Below are 27,942 nucleotides of genomic sequence, written 5' to 3' on the forward strand. Positions count from 1 at the left end.
TAATAACTGAGTGTCTGCAACTTAAAAAGATTGCCTGTGCACTTAAAAAAAAATTAGAGGGAATATTGGTGCTGGACCACTTTGCTAATAAATGATTTGGACTCAGAAATTCAATGTACAGTTTCCAAATTTGCGGACAAAAACAATTGGTGGGTGTACTTCATATCAAGAAGGACTGTGATAACGTCCAAGAAATAAGAAATCGGCAAATGAATTTCAGTATAGATAAGTGTGAGGTTGTGGAATTTGGTAGGAGAAATACGGACACTACATACTCCTTAGATAATAAGTCTAAGTGAGGTGACGGACAAAGGGGTCTAGGAACACATAAACAAATCACTGAAAATAGAGAAGCAGATTAATAAGACCATTAAAAAAAAGCATTGGGATTCAATTTTAGAGGGGTAGAATTGAAAAGCAGAGAAGTTATGTCAAACTTGTTTAAAACCTTGATTAGACCCACTTGAGTACTGAGCATTACTGGTCTCCAAACATAAACGGTATATAGAGGCACTGATGAAGGTGTGAACAAGAGATGATACCTGAACTGAGAGGTTATAACATCAGAAAAGACTGAACAGATGGGTCTCTTTACTCAAAAATGAGAAAGCTGAGGGGTGACCCGATAGAAATTTTTAAGATTGTGAAAGGGTATGTTAAGGTAAATGTCTCCCCGATTTAGGGAGACCAAAACTAGATCCGTAAATACATGTTAGTCACTGATAAACCCAAATGGGAATTTAGGAGAAATTTCTTTACTCAGACAGTGGCTCGAATGTGGAATTCAGTACCAAAAGGAGTACTTGAGCTGAACAACTTTGATGCATTTAAGGGCAAGCTGGATAAACATATGAGGGACAAAGGAATACAAGGTTATACTAATGGTTTAGAGGAACAGGAGTGGCAGCAGGTTTATGTGGAGCATAAACACCAGTATGAACCAGTTGAGGCAGATGATCCATTTTAGTGCTGGATGTTCAGTGTAATATGTATGCAGCTTGCAAGGCTGATTGACTGGCTATCCAATTTTCTGTTTCCTGCAGTGCAGAAACACCTTGGGTTGAATTTTGCCCTTGGCATTTGGGATCAGCAGAGGAGGGCAAGGGTGGTTGGGAAGCCGACCACCGCCCGCGATTGGCAGTGCATCGCGATTTTACGCAGGCCGGCCAATTGAGGCCCACCTAGCATAAGATGCGGCTGCGGAATGGGCATGAAGGGGCGGGTGGGGGCAGGTTCTCAATGTCCACCGGGTCCAATGGCAACCTGGTGGCCGATTCAGATGCAGCCTTGGCAGCCCTTGGAAGGCTGCCACCGAAAGGCACGGAAGTCGTAATGGAGAGTGTTGTGGGTGGACATGGCAGACAGGAGAGCAGGTTGGCATGGCAGTTGGCCCCGCTTTTCTCCCATGAGTGCCTCACTGCCCTCCTGGAGGAGGTAGCAGCAAGGAGAGAAACACTTGTCCCCAGGGATGGGAGGAGGAAGCCCCCCCACCTCACCAAAAGGGCCTGGGAGGAGGTGGCATCCAGGGTCAGCAGCCACAATGTGGTGAGGCACACATGGGTGCAGGGCTGGGAGTGCTTCAATGATCTCCTGCGATCAGGAAGGATGAGTACTGTGTTGGCATGGATCACTTTGCAGAACAGTTAAGAGCTGTCCATCCCCTGTGGACCTCAGAGGTGTTAGAGTGTGAATGGCAAATGTCAGTGAGGCAGCATCTGGGCAAGGGGGTGAGCCCTGGCTGATTGGACTGAGTGCCTTGTGACTCCATGGTCATGAATCAGCTGAGCCCTGCAAGGCATTCCTCAGGTGGGGTTGGCCAATCTGCAATGGCGCTGCAGGTAGAGAGTAGACTAATCAATGCTCCTCTATCCTTTCAGGAGAAAACATCCCATAACAGTGCAGAGAGGTCGCATACTGGTGGGGTACTGCCACACCTACTAATCCTCACTCGTTATGAACAGGAGGCCCTGGAGTTGGAGAGGTGCCATGCGCCTAGGTCAAGTGGCCACGGTGAAGTTGGGGTGCCACAGGGAGGTAAGAGCGCAGTGCATTGAGGTGAGAATGTCAGTAATTGCAACCATTCCATTGTAGTCTCGATATTAATGTGAGCCTCGAACCTGGAATTCTCACTGATAATGGAAAAACGAGGGCACCATGATGCACATCCCTGTCTCATGAGGCTGCCAGGCATGCACAGTAACAGTGTGACGACTTCAACTAATGACATGTCCTTGTTCTTCCTTTTAGGCTCACCACCAGCCCTTCAGGATGAGGAGCCTGAAGGCCCACCCCTGAGGACCACACTGATCAGGGTGCACCTGTGTCACACGCGCTCTCTCAAGCAGGTACAGTGCAGATACCAGCACCTTGGCAGGCATTAGGTCACCAGCTACTATCTCGGTGCACATTGGTGAGGTCACTTCAGACTTGCTTGAGGTGCAGGCAGAAGCAGAGAGTGCCTAGGGCGTCAGGAGTCGGAGGAGTGCTGGGTACCAGCTCAGCCGGTGGCTGATGATATGCCTCTGGAGTCATCCATGAGGCAACAGATAGAAACATAGAAACTAGGAGCAGGAGTAGGCCATTCGGTCCTTTGAGCCTGCTCCACCATTCATTATGATCATGGCTGATCATCCAACTCAATACCCTGCTCTCACTTTCTCCCTGTGTTACTTGATCTCTTTCGCCCCAAGAGCTATATCTAACTCCTTCTTGAAAACATATAATGTTTTGGCCTCAATTACTTTCTGTGGTAGCAAATTCCACAGGCTCACCACTCTCTGGGTAAAGAAATTTCTCCTGATCTCAGTCCTAAATGGTCTACCCCGTATCCTCAGACTGTGACCCCTGGTTCTGGACTCCCCCACCATCGGGAACATCTTTCCTGCATCTACCCTGTCTAGTCCTGTTAGAACTTTATAGGTTTTTATGAGATCCCCCCTCATTCTTCTGAACTCCAGTGAATATAATCCTTCGCTGGATGCTGGACATCCAGCAGGGTTTGCGGAAGGATCTGGTGGAGATACCCGAGGGAATGCGTGCCATGGTCTCCGTTGTGGAGGAGTCCTTGCGGAGCGTGAGCGCTGTGTTGACCCTCATGGCCAAGCGCACTGCCTCCTCCATGGAGAGAGTGGTGAGTCTCATGGAGAGGCTCCTCCAGGGACTCATTCAGGGGTTCCTGGGCAAAAACAAAAACAGAAATACCTGGAAAAACTCAGCAGGTCTGGCAGCATCAGTGGAGAAGAGCACAATTGATGTTTCGAGTCCTCATGACCCTTCAATAGAACTAAGTAAAAATAGGAAAGGGGTGAAATATAAGCTGGTTTAAGGGTGGGGGGTGGTGTTGGGACAAGAAGAGCTAGGTAAAGGGTCAGTGATAGGTGGAGATAATCAAAAGCTGTCACAGACAAAAGGACAAAGAGGTGTTGAAGGTGGTAATATTATCTAAAGGAATGTGCTAATTAAGGGTAGAAAGCAGGACAAACAAGGTACAGATAGCTCTAGTTGGGGTGGGGTGGGGTAGGGAATACTAAAAAGGCTAAAAGGTAGAGATAAAACAATGGATGGAAATACATTTAAAAATAATGGAAGTAGGTGGGAAAAGAAAAATCTAGATAAATTATTGGAAAAAACAAAAAGGAGGGGGGAAAAACGTAAAGGGGGTGGGGATGGAGGAGGAGATCATGATCTCAAATTGTTGAAATATCATGTTGTGTACCCAGTGTGTCTCCAATTTAAATTATTTTTTATGTAAAATTCAGATTATGAAGTTAACATTTTAATGATATACACCAATAGTGATCTATAACTTAAAAAATTTTCTCTTTCTCTTTGCAAAAACAAATGTTGCTGGTTACTTTTAGAAGAGAAAAGCAAAGTGGGGTTTTATTGCACTTGAAGAAAGAAGGTTTAATTTAAAATATTTGACACTTGTGTTTTATTATAAGACTGTACTAGGACATTATTTATGATGGCTGTGCTCTATCAGTGATTTAAAACCAGACATTGAATAGGCAAGCAGCTTCCAGGTTTACCATTTCAGCTTCATTATAAATTAATATAATATTTCATTCCAAAATCTCCTCCCTCTCTGAGGGAAAATGTTTAACCTCCACTCCCATGAATTTAGCCTCCTTGAAAAGGCTGCTGAAGAGTTGTAATTTAGCAGCTGGAAAATAAAGATGGCAATTTTTTCATCTCAGCAATCTGGGTTAAGTTCTAATTATAATACAAGAGAGAATCTAACCATTGCGCCTTGATGATCAAAGTATTACCATCACTGAATCCCCCACTCTCAACATCCTGGGGGTTACCATTGATCAGAAACTGACCTGGACTAGACATGTAAATACTGTAGCCACAACAGCAGGTCAGAGGCTAGGAATCCTGCGGCGAGTAACTCACCTCCTGACTCCCCAAAGCCTGTCCACCATCTACAAGGCACAAGTCAGGAATGTGATGGAATATTCCCCACTTGCCTGGATGAGTGCAGCTCCAACAGCACTCAAGAAGCCTGACACCATTAAGGACAAAGCAGTCCACTTGATTGGCACCCCTTCCCCAAAAAATCACTCCCTCCACCATCGAGGCATAGTGGCAGCATGTGTACAATATACAAGATTCACTACAGGAACTCACTAAGATTCCTTCGACAGCACCTTCCAAACCCACAACCGTTACCATCTAGAAGGACAAGGACAGCAGGCACGTGGGAACACAATCACCTGGAAGTTCCCCTCCAAGTCACTCCCCATCCTGATTTGGAAATATATCACTGTTCCTTCACTGTAGCTGGGTCAAAATCCTAGAACTCCCTCCCTAACAACACTGTGGGTGTACCTACACCACAGGAACTGCAGCGGTTCAAGAAGGCAGCTCACCACCACCTCCTCAAGAGTAATTTGGGATGGGCAACAAATGTTGGCCTAGCCAGCAATGCCCACATCCCATAAATGAATAAAAGTATCAAATAATTTCTCATGACAGACTTATAATATTCCACAGTAAAAATCAATTTTACGTTTCTTGTTTCCAAAATTGACCAGATGTATCTTTGAGATTATCACAATGTAAAGTAAATAAAATCAAATGTTATCATTAACATGGTTATTGAGAAGTATGATCACCTATTGTGAAAATCATAGATTTCTGGAAGATTTCCAAACAGGACTTCTTTTTTGTTCTTAAGGGAAGCTGGGATCAGGGGAGCCAGCTCTTGATTGTCCATTTCAGCTGCATAACCCTGTAAAGAAAAGGGAACAACGTAATGAATGTGGGATCGGAATCCCCTTCAACTGAACTATATAAAATATGATGGAAGAACCCCAAAACACCCACAAACACAAGTACTGTAAATGAAAGCCCAGCCCCAAAACAAAACACACCAAGGCAGGCTACGTTATAAGGCGGGGGTTAATCTCAGACATTCCAACATCACAACAGGACTGATACTATTAAAAGGATTGGAATTTAAGACGACATCACAGCAGTGAACACGGGATAACCACCATCATGTAATCTAATTAAGAAACCAAGGAGGCCATTGTCACAACCAAATGGCCCCAGACAACATCCATTCACTCCTGTCACTGAAGGAGAGAAACCTTTCATATAAAGATCAGCTTTGGAGCCAGGGATATTTCACCTTGGTGGGATTCATTGTTTTCAGTTGTGGAAACAACATCAGCACTGAGTAGGTCTCTCTGGAACAGACTTGAGGGATCAAAGAAGGTGCTAAGCACTAACCATCCAGCAGGCTGGCCTCAGGAAATGTGTTCATGATATTTCGATAAGGATCATCATAAAAAGGACAAGAGCAAAGGGTTTGGTACTGCAGTCAAGAAGGAGGGTCAGGAAGGGTCAAACTGGCTCGTGGACCTACAGTTCTCACCAGAAGGACCAACCGTGTGGAGGATTGTAAGTTATCAGCCAAATCCGAGGGGTATTGGGGCTGAGAGATTAGAGTAATTTAAGGGTAACAACCGAGTCCAGTGGGTTTGGGTCTGAATGTGGGGTTTTGATTGTGGCTTTTCCAGTAAAGTTTTTCCCTAATAAGTTGTGGTGATTTTGTGTGTTTTGGTTGGGAGCCAATCGTGGAGGGATTTAAATCAGACAAACTAATCGAGGGGTTGTGTCATTTAAACCAGCTTAGAGTTTTGTTTTAGGGAACTAGGACGTTTATTTCTAATAAACAGCAAGATTGTAGTTGAGCTGAACCTGTGTCTGTGCAATTTTGTTCTCTATAAAATCCTAAAGTCCAAGAACCACTGTAGGAGGGAAACAGGAACCGCTTACATGAACTCTTCATCAATATTTACAGTAGATAATGTGTATAGTGACCAATTATATTGGATTATCTAGAGGTTCTGAGTTCAAATCACCTCATGGAAACGATGATTATTTAGTAAGTATGGTAACTTGTGGGCTGACCCCCAATAAATGACAGTGGAAGCTGTCAAACTACCATATAACACCATAATTACTGCATTGAAGGGAATGTGCCATGCTTATCTGGTCTGACCTATACTTGGCACCAGTTTTTGACTGCATGGTTGACTCAAAATGCCTCAAAGCTATTAAAGCTGGGCAATAAATACTACCTTGCCAGTGTTGCCCACATCCCAAAAACTATTTTTGCCGGGTAGTTTGTGATGATCTCCATTCCAACTTTACTAAGCTTAAATGCATAAACCAAGGCTGATGTTTGAACAAGGAAATAGTCTGATCAAAATTTATCAGAATTTTCATACCATGACTTCACTACACAATCAGGACAATCTTACAAGGAGCCATCACTTGGTGGAAAGCTAAAACATTGTACAAAATAGACACAGTTTGCATGAAGTTCTGGCACCTTTGTATTGGAAAGGTATTAGAGCTGTGAAAGGAGAATAAGAATTTAAGAACTAGAAACAGGAGTAGGTCATATGGCCACATAAGTAGGATGACCAGATTTTCAAAAGTCAAAACTGGGACAAATTGAAAAGCCTTGGGAAGGTGGGACACTGTGATGATGGACATGTTGGGTGACCAATGGCAGGAGCCTGAGGGAAAGGCAGTTGAAGATAGGAGGTCATGTGATGACATCTTAATTGGCAGAAACACTAAACAGTCATGTAATAATCAAAAGAGTGAAAAGCTTGGCATTATTATTTCTGCTTGCATTACTTTTTACTGATTTTAGGTATTATAATTTTAGGGTGCAATTATATCTTGGGATTGTTATTAATGTAACTGCATTTAAAATGGGGGGGAGAGGTGGGGGCTTTGATAGGCTCACTAGTGGAGACTGCCTCCTCAGCCCTTACCATCTTGAGGCCACTTGCACAGATCAACATGTGCACCCCACACACCCTGGGGTACTCCCCTTCCACAGTACAGCCCACGTACTGCAGCCTCTTGCCTTGCCTCAGGCCACTTTTACGCCTTCCCCAAGCAAGCCCTAGCCCTGCAGCCATTGAAAAGCCACACACATATGGCTGATCTGGTAGGTAGAGACCTGCCACAAGCTCCACTAAAGGTGATGTGGTGCTGTCTGTGGCGCTGATGACTGCAAGTGCTGACCAAAGCAAGGTAGGCAAACACACCTTAAAGTCCCAAGTGAAGTGCAGCCCGCCAAGTAAATGCCTTAGATATGCTGTTGTAAAACATGTCGGCTTCACCATGAGGTAGTTGAATTGTGGAGGGAATCGGCAACCAAACAGTGAAGCTGCCTGCAGGCTGCATCTTGAAGAAGCTATCACTAGTGAACCTATCAGCAGTAAATGCAGGGAGAAACCAGCCTGTGACTGGGTGAGCAGCTTTACAACATTTTTCATTTATAAGTCACTTGAATGTCCAACAAGTTTGGCGGGCCACATTGAGTTAGACAGGCCTGCCTTAAATAGAAGGTGCTGGAGCAGCACTCTGGTGTGCTTTGGCAGCACTCCACCACTGCCTCTGGAGTGCCTAGATATGCTTTGTGCAGTTGATGACAATGATGTGGGATACCCCTGATAGGACATATTGCAGAGTTCCCCCAGATCTATCAAGGCATCTAAACTTCATTTTCAGAAGGTCAATGACCTGTTCTATGGTGGCTCTTGTAGCGAAATGGCAGGAGCTGTATGTGTCCTCTGCCATATATTGGGGTTGCATAAAGGAGTCAGAAGCCATGTCTTCAGTGGACACCCCTTGTTCACAAGACTCAGGCCATGGAAATATTTCTGTGACCTGAAGAGCTGTCTAAAGATGAAGGAGTGGGGGCAGCTTCCCAGGAAGCTCATGCACACCTGCATGATCCAGCTGCGGTGGTTCAAATGACTTGAACATTCAGGGAGTGGAACATTTTCCTGTTCACAAAGGTGTCCTGTTGCTCCGAGGGAGCCCTGACAACTACATGAGTAGAGTCTGCACCTGGAGAAATGCAGCCATGGCCCTCAAGCCGATTGCCCTTTCAGCCTGACTAGCATGATAGGTTGTAAAATTGATATACTGACCAGCCCAATGGTGATATCCTTCATGCAGTAATCAGATGCTTACTGAGAAATGCCACTTAGATCTCCAGAAAATCCTTGGAATGAACCACAGGTGAAAAAGTTGTGTGCCAACATCACTTTTATGACTACAGGCATTGAATGTTTGCCATCTCCCAATGATCTCAATTACTGCTCCAGCAACCACAGAGCTCTGCCACCACCTCCCTGGACTGATGTAGTCTTTATAGACATTGATGCTTGGACAGCTAGATGAACCTTAGCCTCTGACAGTGCATCCTTTGAGTTGGGTCGTGTCTTCTGTGACCAAGAGGCTCCACACGTCCCATTGCCCCTATGTACCCTCCTTGTCCACGTCAAATGACTTCTTCAACCCCAATGCTCCTCTAGCCTCTGCATCGGTGCTCCACGAGGCTCCATTCCCATTTCTGCATCACTCTCCTCACTGGACAAGTCAAAGTCTGAAAGCATTGACCCCATAGCCAGATAATCCATTGCGATAAGCCTTTCAAGATCTTGTTCAGCCATTAGTGACTGCTATGGACTTGGAAAATACCTATTCACTAACGGCACATCACCTTGGCTGCACCCTTTGCAGTGCCTCCCAACTTGATAGCATTGCTTCTTCAAGATGCAGCCTGCAGACAGCTTCACTGTATTGTTGCCAGTTCCCTCCACAATTCAACTGCCATATGATGAAGCAAGACTCCATGGCTGGGATTTTCCATGGCCACCAGCGTCGGGTGTGAGCGGACAATATAGCGAGAAGGCCAAAAATCAGTTTCATGACGGCGTGAAACCAGTTTGCGATTGGCTGCTCCACCCGCTGCTGGCAAGCCATGTTTCCCACCATCGGATATCAGGAATCTCAATATAATACATCAGCCTATCATTATAAGGCCAGCCTGCCGGACTCAATTCCGCCCCCACCCCGGCTGGATCATCCACCCATGTTGGCAGGAAAACATGCTGAGGTGTTTCACAACAGCATATCTAAGGCGTGCACTTGGAGGGCTGGACTTCGCTTGGGACTTCAAGGTTTGTATGTCTATCTTGCTTCGGTCAGTACTCACAGTCATCAGTGCCAGGCTTCACAGACAGCACCACATCACTTTTAGTGGGGCTTGTGGCAGGTCTCTACCTACCAGATCAGCCATATGTGGGTGGCTTTTCAATGACTGCAGGGCTAGGGCTTGCTTGGGGAAAGGGTAAAAGTGGCCTGAGGCAAGGGAAGAGGCTGCAGGACGAGGGCTGTACTGTGGAAGGGGAATATCCCAGGGTGTGTGTGGGGCACACTTTGATCTGTGCAAGTGGCCTCAAGATGGTGAGAACTGAGGAGGCAATCTCCAGAGGAGATGAGACCAGGTTGACATGTGAGGGAATGTATGTGGGAATGGGTGGTAATGTCCCTTGAGCTGACAGTGAGTGAGATGTTAGTGAATATGTGATGGGCTTGAGTGTGTGAGCTTAGAGTGATGAGATGGTTGCCATACCCTGACTGCATGGATGAGATCATTGATCCCCTATCTACATTGAATGGCCAGCTTCTTCTATGCAGCAATGGCACTGATCACCACTGCCATTGCCTGCCACACTGGATTGGTGATGCCGCTGCACATCCTGTGGCCAGAGTGGGAGTAGAGGACATCATGGCTGGTTCCATGGCTTCCAAATGACATTCCAGTGATAAGTCATTAAACCTGGAGGCTGCAGTCATTTTGCCTCTCATGAACATCTTCCCTGAAGTAGTCATGGGCGTGCAGCTGGACTTTAAATATGGTGCCTGATGTGATGAAGCGTTGAGGTGATGGTGGGTGGGTGAATGAGGGCCCGCCTGCCATGGAAATGGCACGTCTCCTGGAAATGCATAATTAATGTGGCAGGTTTGGGATGATATGGCGTTACAACCTGCTGTCGCTTACCTGCCCGCTACCGCACTTAGTGCCAATCCGGGACGATTCCGCCCCATGCGTCCAAGCATCCTGTGAGTCATTGGTCAGATCAGGAAAACGGAGGAAAATACCTGACGATTATCAGCCTCTGCTGCTGATGTGTCAGCCACTCGTCCAGCCGCCACTTGCATCTCATAAATTGGTTAGGGGCGTTACAATATCGGGGAGCTAGCTCGATATTGGCCAGCGCCATTTTGCCTCCTTCATTCCCACTGCCACGTTGCTGGTAAAATTCTGCCCATTAATCACCCGCTAACTTTTGAACTGCTGAGAATGCATCATAAGGCATTAGGAAAAATTATTATTAATTGGATTATGGCTCCAATTTCCACGTCGATTGTTCACAGGAGAGTGGCTAACACTTAAATGTTCTCTTCCTGACCTAATTAGCATATTAATACTGCATGAAAACGCAAGATAAAAGCCATCTGCCAGAAGCCAGACACACTGGAACCTGTAGCAATGTTGATCCTTAACTTTAAATATACTTACAACACAATGCCCCCAAAAATAGCTATGATGTTTTGCGCTAGAGTTCTGACCATCACTGAATTACATTGCTGACTCTAGGAAACTTAGATTTGAAGGATCAGCTCACCTAAATATGGAATGGTGGAGGAGGAACTTAAATTCCATGTAACACAACCAGGGGTTGGGGGATGAATTGTTTCTGTGCGATTTAAAATATGCAACAATTTAAGACGACAACAGATTCCTGGAAGCATGGCAGGTAAGTCGTACATGACGGTTTCTCCATGGCTTTTATCAGAATGTTCAAGTGCATTGAATTCTTACCAAAAGATTCCGCTAAGTAGTGACAGTGGCTGCAGGACTCAGGAAAGTAAAACAATTTACAACACATATCTTCTACTCTAATATTCAAAATGAATATGAGATAAATATGAATTAACAGGCAAACTGTAATCGAACACATCACACTGCATATTAAATGACAGATGCAACATAGACAGATCTCACAAATTTCTTAGCAACTGACTAGATGTCAGTGTCCACTGTAAGCTACACAATCTTGTTAAGATTCTGTTTCCCTCACAAGGGATTTCAATTCTTCACTTTCAAAGGTCTGGCCTCTGAATTCCCTTGAAAGCCACTCTGACTTGGACTGTCTCAATAACTACTCACCTCTAGTGGTTCAATCTCTTCTCCCGAGTCTGCACTCCAGCCTCTAAATACTGGCACAGTTTCAGCTCTTTAGCAGACAGCTAGCTTCACTGCTGTGCCGCCCCTGGATTTCACTAAGCTCAAATCTCCCCAGCTGCACCAAGCTATCAGCGGCTCCCAGGGATTCCTCTTAGCCTTAACCCTCTCAGCAGCACAGAGATCACGACCTTCCACTGCCTTTTCAGTCCCCCAGGACTTCTCCTGAGCTTCAGCTACACAGAACCAGCTAACAGCAACACTTTTTGCTCATTGGAGCCTCTTCTTCTGCTACTCAGCATCCAGACACTTGGGTTTACAGTTCCCTGCCACCATGGTCCCGTGGTTGGATTTCTGTGCCACCACCACCACCACGCAGGTGCCCCCTGAAGAACCAGGAAAACTGGGCTGAGCATGTACAGCCTGTCCCACTCCACGCAGCGCTGGAGCTCCAAGGTCACGTCGGGACTTGTAGTCCTCACCTTTCTCCCAAAAAATGCCCTGGAGTGACAGGTAAGTTCACATTTCTTGACAATTATCTATTGGTGAAGGTGAGACGGAATTCTGGGAAAGTATGCGTAAATGATTTTTCCACCTCAACAGTCAGGTAGAGTTCATGATAAAGCAAATTATACATAGTTTGTAGGAGAAATGGGGCTCGATGATCCTAAAGGCCTTGCCTCACTCTTTGCTTTCTTAGAGTACTTTTTCTGCTCTGCCCTGCAAAGCAGCTACAACTAAAAAGTAACATTGAAAGCACTAATAAACTGCTCCTTTATGTTTAGCTTTAAGCCAAGGTTTCCTATGCCTCCAAAATTAGATTAATGAGTAGTTATTAGTAATAAGGGGTATATTGCCACTGTTGCTGTTTGTGAAAGGCAAGTAATGACAATTATAGGCAGGCGGCAGCTTTCAGTATGGGGCAAGGTGTTCAGAGATAGTAGTGGGGAAGTAAGTGAGTCTAAGAGCCATTCAAGAGACCAGGTATCAGTAGGCACATTGGTGGAGGTTGTCCAGTGGGAAATAAAGGTGGAAAGTCAACAGAGATTGGGCTTGGTGTCCAGCAGATATGAGTAGAGGCATCAGTAATGCACAATAGCACATCTGTTTGTAGCAGTAGAGCAATGAGGAGAAGAGAAAGTGAATTCCAAGGATCAAGCACAGTCATGTTCAGGGAGCCAAGTAATGAAAGGTAAATCCACAAAAGTAATGCAGAGGAGGAAGCTGTTCAGGAAAGAACAGAAACCAAAGCAGATGGGAACCAGTAGGATCATATGAGAACTAACTCAGTTTAGAGTGAAAATATTCTCAGCAGGGAAGCAGAAAACTGAGGACATGGCAGTGCCCAAGCAGTAGGATAAAGGGACTCGGTCTAAGTATGTACTTTTTTTTGGAAAGTGGTGGTGGCCACAAAGTCCTGAAACAAAAGGAGAAACAGCCTTTGGCCCAGGAAAAGATTGACTTTTGTCCAGAACACAACATAGCAACAGAGTTCACTGAAGTACTGTACTGAAATTCCCTTTCCACCCTCAAATAAAACAACTCCCCTAATTCCCAGTAATGATTTATGGCTTAAAAGTAATAGTTACCGTAATAGCAAAGAGAAAGACATTTATGATTTCTCTTTTAATTTCACATATTTATTGGTCAAAGAAGCCATGACCAATTATTATTGATAATAAACATGCTGGGCTGGACTTATTGTTTGCAATGGGGGTCTCACCTACTGGTTGGAGAACCAGTGGGAACTTTGCATCGCTTCCGCAGGGGAGACCTGACTAAATTAAGTGTCTGTCAGGCGCTTAACTGGTTGGTGTCATGCCTTCTCTGGGATTTAGGACCTAGGGTGCAGAAATTCCACCCTCTGAGAGCTGCCAACCAATCAGAGGTGATAGCTCTCCATTGCTAGCTGTGCCACCAGGAGCAATGGCTGCTACGGGTAAGATGCTATAGGGACTATTGTTGGATCCCTGGACACAGCTAAGTGAGGGCAGGTTGAATGTCACAGGCAGGGGGTTACAAGAGTGGAGCAGGGAGTTCAAGGCAAGGGGGTTTCAGTGGTCTCCTCTCCCCTTCCCAATGCTTGGACCCTTGATCAGGCACTGCGTGCCTGACAACGACCCTCTCCCCCAAGTGGTAGGCCACTGCCAAACCCAACAGGGTTTGCTGGGAGGCCTTCAGGAGGGAAGGGAAAGCCATGCAACTCCAATCTAATCTCCATCACTAAATTCCAATGGGCTCAGGGATAATTGATATCTATTGACTCACTAAGAGCCTAATTCGCATCTCGCCACGAGCAGGTGAGTTTCTCACGTTAGCCCTTTCTCACCTCTGACTTAAACCTGGGAGATTTTCCCTTCACTGGCGGACTGATGCACAGCCTCTCCCACGATTAAGTGGGAACAGCTGCTATGTTTCCTGTTTTGATTGTCTGGATTAAATTGCCTGCTGTTTGGTTTTTCAAAAAATGGATGTATGGAGGATACCTATCTCCATGCGTTTAAACAGTGCCTGGGGACTGCACAATTAAGAAATTTTAAATAGTAAAAGCTGATCCATTGCTACTGTCCAGATGACATTTCTATTTTCTCTTTATCACTGGCAGTGACCGCTATTTTAGTCAAAACTCATTTTTTTTCTGCTGATGGGGAAAGTCATGTCAAAAATACTACTACAATAAGCTGCATCACAATGGTATACCCTTTCTGAATGAAATGATGAGATAAACAAAACTATTAAAGATAAATGACCACGTTTTTCAGAACTTTGAATTACATATTTTCTCTACCTCAATGATGCTCAGAAGCTCTTCGACATACACCCGTTCTGTTTCAATCAGTTCATTCATGATGTGCCTGAGAAGTAGATGAATGGCATTAAATTTTGTTTTATAATTTGTACATCACCTTTACTAATGAACTGAAATTCTAGTCACTGTTCTTTTACATTTAGCTTTTCACAACAGTAATCCAATTAACAATGTCACCCAATTATAAGATATTAGATCATAATGCAACACCATCATATAAATTCAAAAGTATAATTTAGGCAATGTGTATGATATTAGTGTACAGTTCACAAAAACCTACTGATCAGATTGATTGATAAATGGATATTAAATATTTTCAACGGCCAACAGTAGTAACTGCTCCTTTCTAGGAACCTACTATGAATTCAAACCTAGTGTTGGGCTTTTAGTCTTTATTCAGATGATTCTCTGGACTCGATGCCACTCTCAGTAAGTCTCTGTTCATGGCGAACCAAAATGTAATTTCAAGTGGGGATTGAACAGAAATCCGTATTATTAGAATTAATTTCAGGGATTAACATGCACATTCAATGTGTTCTTTTCTGCAAGAATAAACACTATCAGACCATGTGACTTAGATGATAGAATATGAATAAGATTTTATTAAAAGTAAAACTAAGAAGTAATATAAAGTCAATACAATAAATCTTATTTGCTTACAGAATTTTTAGTTTATAGCTCATAGAAAAACAAAGATATGACAGTCTAACTCTCAGCAATACTAAACCTGGGCCAGTGTTTGAGCTTAAAGTTTATATGTGAGCTTTTGACTGTCCCATTAGCTAGTTGTCTTTATCCTGAAAAACCCAGAGAACTGATGAACTCAGGAAATTTGTCCTCGTTTTTTTTCCCCTTCATTTAGTCGTTTCCAACTGCCAAGCTGTCTGCCAAGTAGATGTCAAGGCAAAGGGCCCTATCCCTCAGAAACCTGTCTCCAACCAACCTAGATGACCAGCTGATACCAGTCAGATTCAATATACTGCTAACTCGCCATATAATTATCAGGGACTGCTTCTGGTGAAAGAAAACTAAAGATTTTGTAATTTAAAAAGTCTTTACAAATCAAGATCAAGTCATGTCATGATAACCATGTACGATTGCTTCATCTGTGGACCTGGTTTGCTTACAGAACAATTTAAACACACCTAGAGAATGCAGATTCTATTTCACCTGCAGACATCAAACGTTACAGCAACAGAAAATTAAAAGTGAGGGCTGCACAATCAAGAAATTACATATATAGGTATTAATATATATAAACATTTCTATGAATTGAATTGTGCCAGAATTAATGTTCCTCACCACAAACATCCTTATTTTCAATGAACTAATGTCATTGTTCATAAATGTGCATTATACCTATTTGATAGTGGCTAGAGGGGTAGGGAAAGAGGAGGAAGGAAACATGGGAATGGAAAGGATAGAGAAGAGGGGATGAAAATGAATAAGTGAGTAGGTGATTTGGGGAAAGTGGAAGGAGAAAGATTACGACGAATGGAGGAAGGGGGATGTAGATGATTTTATAGCGTGCAATGTACCTTTAAGAAAAATACTTGTTAAGAAAGATCACATGATCTGTAGTAACCAATAGGAGAGTAGTGCAGGCTACCTCAGCAGTCAGTGTAGAGATAGAGCTGGAGTTGAAAGCACACCTGTAGTTGCTGCTGAGTATATTGTAAAAAAACTTAAAGTTTCCACCCAAGAAGTGTCTGCATATCAACTCAATCATTAATGGCACAACTCGGCAACCCTACAACAAACTGATGATGAGGATAGGATAGGATTGAACAGAAGAAATCAAATTAAAAAGAAATCAGCATTGTACCTCACCCAGTGATTGTAAGTAGCAAGCTCCAGTAGAATTGAAGAAGCTATCCCCTCCCAAAATGCCACAATTTTGGAGAATTGATCCTTTCTAACCTGCCACAGATGATTGGTCTCAATACATAGAATGCCACACGTTCTTTTTTCAAGTGAGAGATTACAGGGGAAGAGAAGAGGCGAGTGATCCTCTTGAGGACTTGTGGGAGCAAAACCTACAGTCTGATCCAAAGTTTGATGGCACCCAGTGACCCAGATTCAAAAAATTTTGATGAATTGGTGGACCTCATGAAGGTCCATTTTCAACCAAAGCGCTCAGTCACGATGCAGAGGTTCAGGTTTATTTCATGAAATAGAGCCCCGGGTGAGAAAATTGCATGCTACATTGCAAATTTGAAGCAGCTAAGGGAACATTGTGAGTTTGGTACAACTGAACGACATGCTCAGAGATCGTTTAGTGTGTGGTTTGAAAGAGGACACTATTCAGAAAAGATTATTGCCCGAAATGAATCTGGGTTTCAAGAAGGTGCTAGAGATAGCGCTGAACATGAAAGTGCAGTAAGAGATTCAAAAGCAATGCAGGGTGCGCAAAATGGTGCTGTCCCCCTCATGGAGTGGGAAACCTCAATCAAAAGTGGCACGAGAAAGCAAGACTCTGCCGAGAAGTAGGAAACAGCTAGCCAAAGAATAGAGAGAAATAACATAGCAGTGAAATCGAAGAATAATTTCAATAGAGGTGGAAACAATCAGTCTTTTAGCAATTGGCAATTTAAAAACATGGAATGTTACTATTGTCACAGAAATGATGAGGCAGTGCAAGGAAAGATTCAAGTAGGCTTGTAAACAAAAGAAGAAGCCCAATGAAATCTACAATATAGAAGGGCCTGAGACAACAAAGTTAGACATTTACTCATTGTTTAATCTGAAAGTTGGAAAGAAGAAACAATATTTATCACAGTGAAAGTAAACCTGAATTGCAAACCTGTTAGAAAGGAAGTGGACACAGTAACTTCCACTACAGTAATTGGGGAACATACCTTCGGATATTTGAATAATGGTGAACAAAAGTAAGTTTAGAAGAAACAGTCGCCAAGCTTAAAACAAATACGGATGAAGACCTTCAAGTAAAAGGCAAAAGCAGAGTAACTGTCCATTATGGAAGCTAATCGGCAAAGCTACTCTTGATGGTGGTAGCACGTGAAGGGCCAAGATTCCTGGGGCGAAATTGGTTAAAGGAGATTAAGTTAGAATGGGCTGAAATTTTCCAGTTGAGAGCAAATGGGCTACCAGAGCCACTTAGAAAGTACACCACCATCTTTAAGGACGAAATGGGGAAAATCCAGGGCCTTCATTCAGATCCAGAATCAATACCTCATTTCATGAAGGTGAGACCAGTGCCATATGCCCTGCAAGAAAAAGTTGACATTGAACTGAACAGACCAGAGAAACTGGGCGTTATACAACCGGTCCAGTTCTCAGTGGGCAACACCCATTGTCCCCATCCTTAAACCCGACCAAAACATCCAAATTTGTGGAGACTACAAACTAACAGTTAATAAAGTTGTTAAGCTAGACAGGCACCCCATTCCAAAAATTCGAAGACCTGTATACCAAGCTGGCAGGGCGGGCAATGTACACAAAGCTTGACATGAGTCATGCTTATCAACAACTAGAGTTGGATAATGGCTCCTGGGAATTTGTCACAATTAATACCCACAAAGGGTTGTACCAATATACATGATTGCTTTTTGTTGTCTCCTCCGCTTGTGTTGTCTTTTTGAGAATAATGGAAAGTTTACTGCCCCAGGTTGTAGTCTATTTAGACGATGTATTGGTGACTGGATTGACTGAAAAAGAGCATTTGGCAAACTTAGAAGGAGTCTTAAAATGTTTCTTGCAAGCTGAAGTGAGTTTAACAAAAGAAAAGTGCACATTCCAAGTGAGGGAGGTAATCTATTTGGGTCACCGGGTAGATTCACAGGGCCTCTACCCGGTTGAAGAGAAAGTGAGAGCTTTAAGAGAGGCACCTGCACCAAAGAACACCTCAGAGCTCAAATCATTCCTGGGAATGATCAACTATTATGGGTGTTTTTTTACCCAATTTGTCTACAGTGCTGGCCCCCCTGCATTCTCCACTCAAAAATAACCAATGTCAGTCTTGGAAGGTACCCCAGAAAGAAGCTTTCATAAAGGTGAAACAATTGTTGAACTCATCCAATCTATTAGTGCATTGTGACCGGACGGAAGAATTGGTGCTGATATGTGATGGAACTCCATGTGGAGTGGGAGCAGTGCTCTCTCATTGGATGGACGTCAGCATGAAACAGCCAATAGGTTACGTATCAAGAACACTCACCACATTGGAAAAGAGATACTCACAGATAGAAAAAGAAGGCCTGTCCATCACCTTTGGTGTCAAGAAATTTCACCAGTTCGTACACGGCCGCCATTTTACAATCGTTTCAGGCCACAAGCCATCACTAGGATTGTTTAATGAGGACAAGGCTATACCACCCATAGCCTCAGCAAGAATACAACGATGGGCTTTAATTTTGGCAGCATATGAATACGCTTTCATACATAGGCCTGGCAAACAAATCGCAAATGCCAATGCCCTTAGTCGTTTGCCTTTACAAGAAAATGATGAGGACGTTCCAGTTCCACAGGAACTTTTTTTTACTATAAGTTTCTTAGATTCCTCGCCGGTATGTGCTTGATGGATCAGAGACTGTACAAGGTGGGACCCAGTCCTATCTCAGGTACAAGAACAAGTGCTACATGGTTGGTCACAGGAGCCTGTATCTGATGAAATGGAACCGTACATCATCAGAAGACATAAAATAACCAGCCAGGATGGCATCCTATTGTGGGGAGCATCAGTGATTGTTCCTCCAAAGGGAAGGGAGCCACTTTTAATTGAACTACACAGTGCCTATCCAGGAATTTCCCAAGTGAAGACCAGTAAGCTATGGAGGCCTAGGATGGATGGTGAGATAGAGAGTTTAGTAAAGCACTGTGTGCATTGTCACCAACTGAAAAAGTTGCCAGTGACAGCTCCGTTACACACATGGGAGTGGCCAGGTGGACCCTGGGTGCAGTTACACATGGACTACATTGAACCTTTCCTGGGAACAATGTTTCTGCTCATTGTCGATGCCCATTCAAAATGTTTGGACATATATGAGGTAAAGTCACCAATGTCTGCCGCTACAATTGAAAAACTATGTCAGAGTTTTGCTATTCATGGACCATCAGAAGTAGTCATTTCCGATAACGGCATGGCACTTTTGAGTGCTGAGTTTCAATGGTTTATCAGCCTCAACGGTATCACTCATATGAAAACTGCACCTTACCACCCTGCCTCAAACGGACTGGCCAAAAGGGCGGTTCAAATGTTCAAGGCAGGCATGAAAAAGCTAACTGGTGATTCCTTGGCAACTAAGCTAGCACGCTTTCTTTTTCATTACAGGACTACCCCTCACACAACAACATGTGTCACACCTGCGGAGTTATTGTTGAAATGCCATCTCAGGCTGAGATTGAGCTTAATAATGTTGAATTTAGATGGAAAGGTGGAAAGGAGTCAGGGAAGCCAGAAAACCAGACATGACTGGCACAGTCACGAGAGGAAATTTATGGTGGGAGAGCCAGTATACACGAAAAATTTTGGGGAAGGACTGGGTGAAATAAGTGTGGTGACTGGAGCTCCATCTTACCACGTGGAGGTGGAAGGCCAGATCATTCGTAAACATGTGGACCATTTAAGGAAGAGAGAGACAAATCATCAAGATATGGTTCCACCAGTGACCATGACCGGGTCCGCGTTTCCTGTTGAGGATACTCAACCCAGAACTGACATGTCTGATATTCCTGTAAGAGTTGAGGATACAGAACTGCAAGTGCCCACCGAAGCATCTGATGTTTAGGCAACTCTGGAAAAGGAGGTTCTTGACAAAGAATCTGAAGTTGTGGAGCTGCAACATTCCACACATACCAGGAAACCATGTAGAAGACTGAACTTGTAAATTCCTTAGATAAAAACAAAAAAACTGCGGATGCTGGAAATCCAAAACAAAAACAGAATTACCTGGAAAACCTCAGCAGGTCTGGCAGCATCGGCGGAGAAGAAAAGAGTTGACGTTTCGAGTCCTCATGACCCTTCGACAGAACTTGAGTTCGAGTCCAAGAAAGAGTTGAAATATAAGCTGGTTTAAGGTGTGTGTGTGGGGGGCGGAGAGATAGAGAGACAGAGAGGTGGAGGGGGGGGGGGTGTGGTTGTAGGGACAAACAAGCAGTGATAGAAGCAGATCATCAAAAGATGTCAACGACAATAGTACAATAGAACACATAGGTGTTAAAGTTAAAGTTGGTGATATTATCTAAACGAATGTGCTAATTAAGAATGGATGGTAGGGCACTCAAGGTATAGCTCTAGTGGGGGTTTTTTTTATATAATGGAAATAGGTGGGAAAAGGAAAATCTTTATAATTTATTGGAAAAAAAAAGGAAGGGGGTAACAGAAAGGGGGTGGGGATGGGGGAGGGAGCTCACAACCTAAAGTTGTTGAATTCAATATTCAGTCCGGAAGGCTGTAAAGTCCCTAGTCGGAAGATGAGGTGTTGTTCCTCCAGTTTGCGTTGGGCTTCACTGGAACAATGCAGCAAGCCAAGGACAGACATGTGGGCAAGAGAGCAGGGTGGAGTGTTAAAATGGCAAGCGACAGGGAGGTTTGGGTCATTCTTGCGGACAGACCGCAGGTGTTCTGCAAAGCGGTCGCCCAGTTTATGTTTGGTCTCTCCAATGTAGAGGAGACCACATTGGGAGCAACGAATGCAGTAGACTAAGTTGGGGGAAATGCAAGTGAAATGCTGCTTCACTTGAAAGGAGTGTTTGGGTCCTTGGACGGTGAGGAGAGAGGAAGTGAAGGGGCAGGTGTTGCATCTTTTGCGTGGGCATGGGGTGGTGCCATAGGAGGGGGTTGAGGAGTAGGGGGTGATGGAGGAGTGGACCAGGGTGTCCCGGAGGGAGCGATCCCTACGGAATGCCGATAAGGGGGGTGAAGGGAAGATGTGTTTGGTGGTGGCATCATGCTGGAGTTGGCAGAAATGGCGGAGGATGATCCTTTGAATGCGGAGGCTGGTGGGGTGATAAGTGAGGACAAGGGGGACCCTATCATGTTTCTGGGAGGGAGGAGAAGGCGTGAGGGCGGATGCGCGGGAGATGGGCCGGACATGGTTGAGGGCCCTGTCAATGACCGTGGGTGGAAAACCTCGGTTAAGGAAGAAGGAGGACATGTCAGAGGAACTGTTTTTGAATGTAGCATCATCGGAACAGATGCGACGGAGGCGAAGGAACTGAGGGAATGGGATGGAGTCCTTACAGGAAGCGAGGTGTGAGGAGCTGTAGTCGAGATAGCTGTGGGAGTCGGTGGGTTTGTAATGGATATTGGTGGACAGTCTATCACCAGAGATTGAGACAGAGAGGTCAAGGAAGGGAAGGGAAGTGTCAGAGATGGACCATGTGAAAATGATGGAGGGGTGGAGATTGGAAGCAAAATTAATAAATTTTTCCAAGTCCAGACGAGAGCATGAAGCGGCACCGAAGTAATCATCGATGTACCGGAGAAAGAGTTGTGGAAGGGGGCCGGAGTAGGACTGCAACAAGGAATGCTCCACATACCCCATAAAGAGACAGGCATAGCTGGGGCCCATGCGGGTACCCATAGCCACACCTTTTATTTGGAGGAAGTGAGAGGAGTTGAAGGAGAAATTGCTCAGCGTGAGAACAAGTTCAGCCAGACGGAGGAGAGTAGTGGTGGATGGGGATTGTTCGGGCTTCTGTTCGAGGAAGAAGCTAAGGGCCCTCAGACCATCCTGGTGGGGGATGGAGGTGTAGAGGGATTGGACGTCCATGGTGAAGAGGAAGCGGTAGGGGCCAGGGAACTGGAAATTGTTGATGTGACGTAAGGTGTCAGAGGAATCACGGATGTAGGTGGGAAGGGACTGGACAAGGGGAGAGAGAAGGGAGTCAAGATAACGAGAAATGAGTTCTGTGGGGCAGGAGCAAGCTGAGACGATCGGTCTACCGGGGCAGTTCTGTTTGTGGATTTTGGGTAGGAGATAGAAGCGGGCCGTCCGAGGTTGGGCGACTATCAGGTTGGAAGCTGTGGGAGAGAGATCCCCAGAGGAGATGAGGTCAGTGACAGTCCTGGAAACAGTGGCTTGATGTTCAGTGGTGGGGTCATGGTCCAGGGAGAGGTAGGAGGAAGTGTCTGCGAGTTGACGCTCAGCCTCCGCGAGGTAGAGGTCAGTGCGCCAGACAACAACAGCACCACCCCTGTCAGCGGGTTTGATGACAATGTCAGGGTTGGACCTGAGAGAATGGAGTGCAGTAAGTTCAGAGAGAGACAGGTTAGAATGGGTGAGAGGAGCAGAGAAATTGAGACGACTAATGTCACGCCGACAGTTCTCAATGAAAAGATCGAGAGAAGGTAAGAATCCAGAGGGAGGGGTCCAGGTGGAGGGAGAATATTGGAGATGGGTAAAAGGATCCGTTGAACTGGGAGAGGACTCCTGCCCAAAGAAGTGAGCCCGGAGACGAAGACGGCGGAAGAAGAGTTCAGTATCATGCTGAGCCCGAAATTCATTGGGTGAGGGCGTAAGGGTATGAAACTAAGTCCTTTGCTGAGCACTGAACGTTCAGCATCGGAGAGGGGAAGGTCAGGGGGTATAGTGAATACACGGCTGGGGTTGGGATTGGAAGAAAGGGTGGGGACGGAGGGACAGGCAGGGGTGGAGGGTCCTAGATGGATGTTGGTGTCGATGAGTTGTTGGAGCTTGCGTTCCTTAGCAATTGAGAGAAAGAGAAAAAGTTTCTTGTTGAGGCGTCGGATGAGCCGAAGGATAAAATGAAACTGGGGTTGCATTTCCCCCAACTTAGTCTACTGCATTCGTTGCTCCCAATGTGGTCTCCTCTACATTGGAGAGACCAAACGTAAACTGGGCGACCGCTTTGCAGAACACCTGCGGTCTGTCCGCAAGAATGACCCAAACCTCCCTGTCGCTTGCCATTTTAACACTCCACCCTGCTCTCTTGCCCACATGTCTGTCCTTGGCTTGCTGCATTGTTCCAGTGAAGCCCAACGCAAACTGGAGGAACAACACCTCATCTTCCGACTAGGGACTTTACAGCCTTCTGGACTGAATATTGAATTCAACAACTTTAGGTCGTGAGCTCCCTCCCCCATCCCCACCCCCTTTCTGTTTCCCCCTTCCTTTTTTTTTCCAATAAATTATAAAGATTTTCCTTTTCCCACCTATTTCCATTATATAAAAAAATCCCCCACTAGAGCTATACCTTGAGTGCCCTACCATCCATTCTTAATTAGCACATTCGTTTAGATAATATCACCAATTTTAACTTTAACACCTATGTGTTCTATTGTACTATTGTCGTTGACATCTTTTGATGATCTGCTTCTATCACTGCTTGTTTGTCCCTACAACCACACCAACCCCCTCCACCTCTCTGTCTCTCTATCTCTCCGCCCCCCACACACACACCTTAAACCAGCTTATATTTCAACTCTTTCTTGGACTCGAACTCAAGTTCTGTCGAAGGGTCATGAGGACTCGAAATGTCAACTCTTTCCTTCTCCGCCGATGCTGCCAGACCTGCTGAGTTTTTCCAGGTAATTCTGTTTTTGTTTTGTAAATTCCTTATCCAGTGTAAATATTATGTTGTCTTGAAAAATATGTACTTGGAAATTTAATATGTATAGCCGAGTTAAAGGGGGACGAATGTGGTAATTATGGTTTTATTTAGCGTGCAATGTACCTTTAAGAATAATACTGCCTAAGGAAGATCACATGATCTGTAGTAACCAATAGGAGAGTAGGACGAGCAGTCAGTGTAGAGCTAAAGTTGGAGTTGAAAGCATACTGTAGTTGCTGCTGAGTATATTGTAAATTAACTTAAAGTTCCCACCCAAGAAGTGTCTGCAGATTAACTCCATCATTATTAGCACATCTTGGCCATCCTATAACAGGGAAAAAAGAAAAGGGACCAGGAATAGAAGCAGCGAGGGCATGGAAATTACCTCAACAGTGTTTTGATACTGAGCAGGGGGCCCAAGTTCATGCAAGACTAGCACCACTTAAAATGGACTAGTAGTACTTAAAGCCAGATTACAAGTCTTGAAGGGAGGGTGTATTTTGGCTGCATCAGGAGGACCAAACTGAGGAGGTAAATATGCGATCATTTGATCTAAAATTCACTGCTACCAGCTAAAATACTACCACTGCATTTATCTTAAAGGGTTGTATAGAGGCAGGATCTGCATGTGGTGAGAGTACGGGCACGAATAGTCTGCAGCAAGGTTAGAAGATTAGAATAAGTGCCAGTTCACAGGAGGGTGAAGTCACACATGAGTTCTGCTGCAGAGGATTGAAATCAGGACCTCAGTGGGATGGCAGGCAGTAAAAGACTGGTGGGTATGCACACAGAAATTCTTGGTATATTGGCAGGTCTGTTATTGTCAAGCAGAACCCCAGCTTGACAGGGCTTCATGCTATTCTTGGACTCCAGCATTTCCAGTGTGGAAGTGTGGCCAAATCCTTGAGAACTTTTATGGGCCTGACCATCATGCAACATCTGATGCTGATGTCTCAGCTTCCACTGTGGGATAAGCAGAAGCCACCAACATCTGAATGCTGCAGCGGAAGCTCAGACAGAGGTCATGAGATCTTTGCTTGTTGCCATGTAAGGCCAGTTTTGTACTGTGCAAGTTCAGACTGCTGCACCCCTACTGCAATATCAATGCTCAAGGGGGAAAGAGGCTTGCTGGCTCTCACAGCTGTCTAGCTCCAGCATATTACTAGGATTGGTGAGACACCATCCCAGGAGGAGGAAGAAGCTCTCTGGTGCACAAACCTGCTCTGCTCTTTCAGTATGACAGCATTCATGCTCCCACCACTGACTCTCCACCAGTGCCCTTGTTATTTCCTGCCACCCATGCTGAGATGGTGCAATCTGGTTAGCCTTTCTTGGGCCAGATATGTGTGAGGGCATCCTCCAATGCCATCTATAGTCTCACACATTGAAAGTCAGCAGCCTTTTAACAGTCATGCTGCAGCCACTGGGTTAGCATTGTGTAGGAGCACCAGGCCAGGCAAAGGGTCCTGCAAGACGGGCTCTAAGAGAATGCACAAGCATCATTAGTTGAGTATTGTATGAAGTATTGGATGTATTGTTGGATAAAGTTAGTATGGAATGGTTATTTTCAATTCCCCCTCTAGGTTGTGTGGCTGCACAGCAACCTGAAAGTTCCCACACAGGCCATGCACAAGGTGGTCCTTTGCAGTTACTGTGCGTGCATGGCTGTGTAAAACAATTTAATCTCTTGCGCACTTAACAAATCATCTGCACACTCCAAAAGAAAATTAGAGGATATGTTGGTTGTTTTGTGATATCTTTTATTTCAGGATTGTGACTAAGAGGATGCTAATGTGGAAATGTGTTGAGCAACAGGGGTCTAGGGGAATTCAGGGGATTCAAAGTCTAATGATACACAAATAGAAAGCCCATCCAGAACATGGATATGTTGGCCTCCTCCTCTTCCTCCGCCTGAGGTGGTTGCTGAATGCTTTGCAGCAAGGGTTGCATCCGCATATTGGTCAGGTTGTGAACACCTACTCCAGCCAGTATTAGAGGCTGTCCCTGAGTGGTCAAGGCAGTGGAACAGTTACTTCAGCACCCATCTGTTCAAAGACATTCATTGTGGCAACATGGCTCTCATTTTATGAGTACTCGCCACATGTGGTGGGGTTGCAGAGGGGAGTCACCAGCCAGGTGTAGAGCAGATCTTCTCATCAAGCAGCAACCCTCTGGTTCAACATGGTGGCTGAAAGATTGCAGGAACTGCAGACTGGCATATGATCATGAAAGTAACAGAGCTGCTGCCAGAATAGCAGGCATTCACCAGCATGATGTTCTAGATGTGGTCAAAACTGAAGTCAATGGGAATCAGAGGGAAAACTCTCCGCTGATTAGAATCATACCTAGCACAAAGGAAGATCTTTGTAGTTGTTGGAGGTCAATCATCTCAGTTCCAGGACATCACTGCAGGAGTTTTCAGGGTAGTGTCTAGCCCCAATCACCTTCAGCTGCTTCATCAATGACCTTCCTATCACCATAAGGTCAGAAGTGGGGATGTTCGCTGATGATTGCACAATGTTCAGCAACATTCGTGCCTCCTCAGATACTGAAGCAGTCCATGTCCAAACGCAGCAAGACCTGGACAATATCCAGGCTTGGGCTGACAAGTGGCAAGTAACATTTGTGTCACACAAGTGCCGGGTAATGACCATTTCCAATAAGAGTGAATCTAACCATCGCCCTTGACATTCAATGGCTTTGCTATCGCTGAATCCCCCACTATCAACGCCCTGAGGGTTGCCATTGACCAGAAACTGAACTGGACTAGCCATATAAATACTGTGGCTACAAGGGCAGGTTAGAGGCTAAGAATTCTGCAGTGCATAGCTCACCTTCTGACTCCCCAAAGCATGTCCACCATCCACAAGGCAAAGTCAGGAGTGTGATGGAATACTCCCCACTTGTTTAGATGAGTGCAGCTCCAACAATACTCAAGAAGCTTGACACCATCCAGGACAAAGCAGCCCACTTGATTGGTACCCCAACCACAAACAAGACTCCTTAAACAGCACTTTCCAAACCCACGACCACTACCATCTAGAAGGATAAGGGCAGCAGATAGATAGGAACACCGCCAGCTGAAATTTCCCCTCCAAGTCACTCACCATCCTGACTTGGAAATATATTTCCGTTCCTTCACCATCGTTGGGTCAAAATCCTGGAACTCCCTCTCTAACAACGCTGTGAGTATACCTACATCACATGGACTGCAGCAGTTCAAGAAGGCAGCTCAACACCACCTTCTCAAGGGCAATTAGGGACGGGCAATAAATGCTAGCCTAGCCAGCGATACCCACATCCCATGAATGAATAAAATAAATTTGAGTGAGTGGTACCTTTTGTGATTTTGGTAAATCTGTCCATTGAGATGCAGCGCCAACAAAGCCACAGGCATGCAATTGATGGCTCCATGCACCATGGGAAAGCCTACTACTCTGGCAAAGCCATTCCTCCACTCTTTCTACTCCTCACCGTTTAGAAAGATGACAATGAAGTCCCTTATCCTGGAATACAGATCCTCCATGACCTCCCGGATGCAGCAATGGACAGTCAGCTGCGAGATGTTTGCTATGCCACCTCTTCCAGACTGGAAGGATCCATTGGTGGAAAAATTCAGGGCCATAGCCACTTTCACAGTCACTTTCCAAGCAGTGGCAGAGTTCGCTGATCACCACCTTGGTGAAGCGTAGTCTCTAAAGATCCTGCTCCTGGTGTAGGTGGAGATAGGAGAAGTGCTCCCTGAAGACCCTAAGTGGGTAACTCTTCCTACTAAGTTCCCTCCTCCCTCAGCTTGTCTTTTTTGCTGCCCCTGCTCCATTGCCCTCTGATGTTGCAGCCCAACAGGAACTGCAACTATAGTCCCCATGACTAAGAGTAAATGGTGTGCCCCAGGGCTTTTCAGGAACACACAGTGCCTACCCAATGAGCAGCACCACTATCAACAACTTTTCACAATTCTACCAACAATCCCTTACTTCTACAAATTTTGGAAGAGCAAGTAGATAGTAAAAAGCAA

The 27,942-nt window shown here is 45.0% G+C and overlaps 2 protein-coding genes across 2 annotated transcripts in view; one reads left to right on the plus strand and one right to left on the minus strand.

Moving 5' to 3' along the window:
- The window catches only part of mcf2l2 (MCF.2 cell line derived transforming sequence-like 2), a 273,896-nt gene that overhangs the window by 116,817 nt on the left and 129,137 nt on the right, over positions 1 to 27,942 (minus strand). The window contains 2 exon segments of the mRNA XM_041204959.1: positions 5,124 to 5,239; positions 14,370 to 14,436. Of these exon segments, the coding sequence (XP_041060893.1) occupies positions 5,124 to 5,239; positions 14,370 to 14,436 (183 nt within the window).
- The window catches only part of b3gnt5a (UDP-GlcNAc:betaGal beta-1,3-N-acetylglucosaminyltransferase 5a), a 32,303-nt gene continuing 28,512 nt past the window's right edge, over positions 24,152 to 27,942 (plus strand). Inside the window, exon 1 of the mRNA XM_041212760.1 lies at positions 24,152 to 24,455. The gene's annotated coding sequence lies outside the window, so the exon portion shown is untranslated. The remainder of the gene's footprint in view (positions 24,456 to 27,942) is intronic.

This window comes from Carcharodon carcharias, chromosome 2 (assembly GCF_017639515.1).
Source record: "Carcharodon carcharias isolate sCarCar2 chromosome 2, sCarCar2.pri, whole genome shotgun sequence".
Taxonomy (NCBI): Eukaryota; Metazoa; Chordata; class Chondrichthyes; order Lamniformes; family Lamnidae; genus Carcharodon; species Carcharodon carcharias.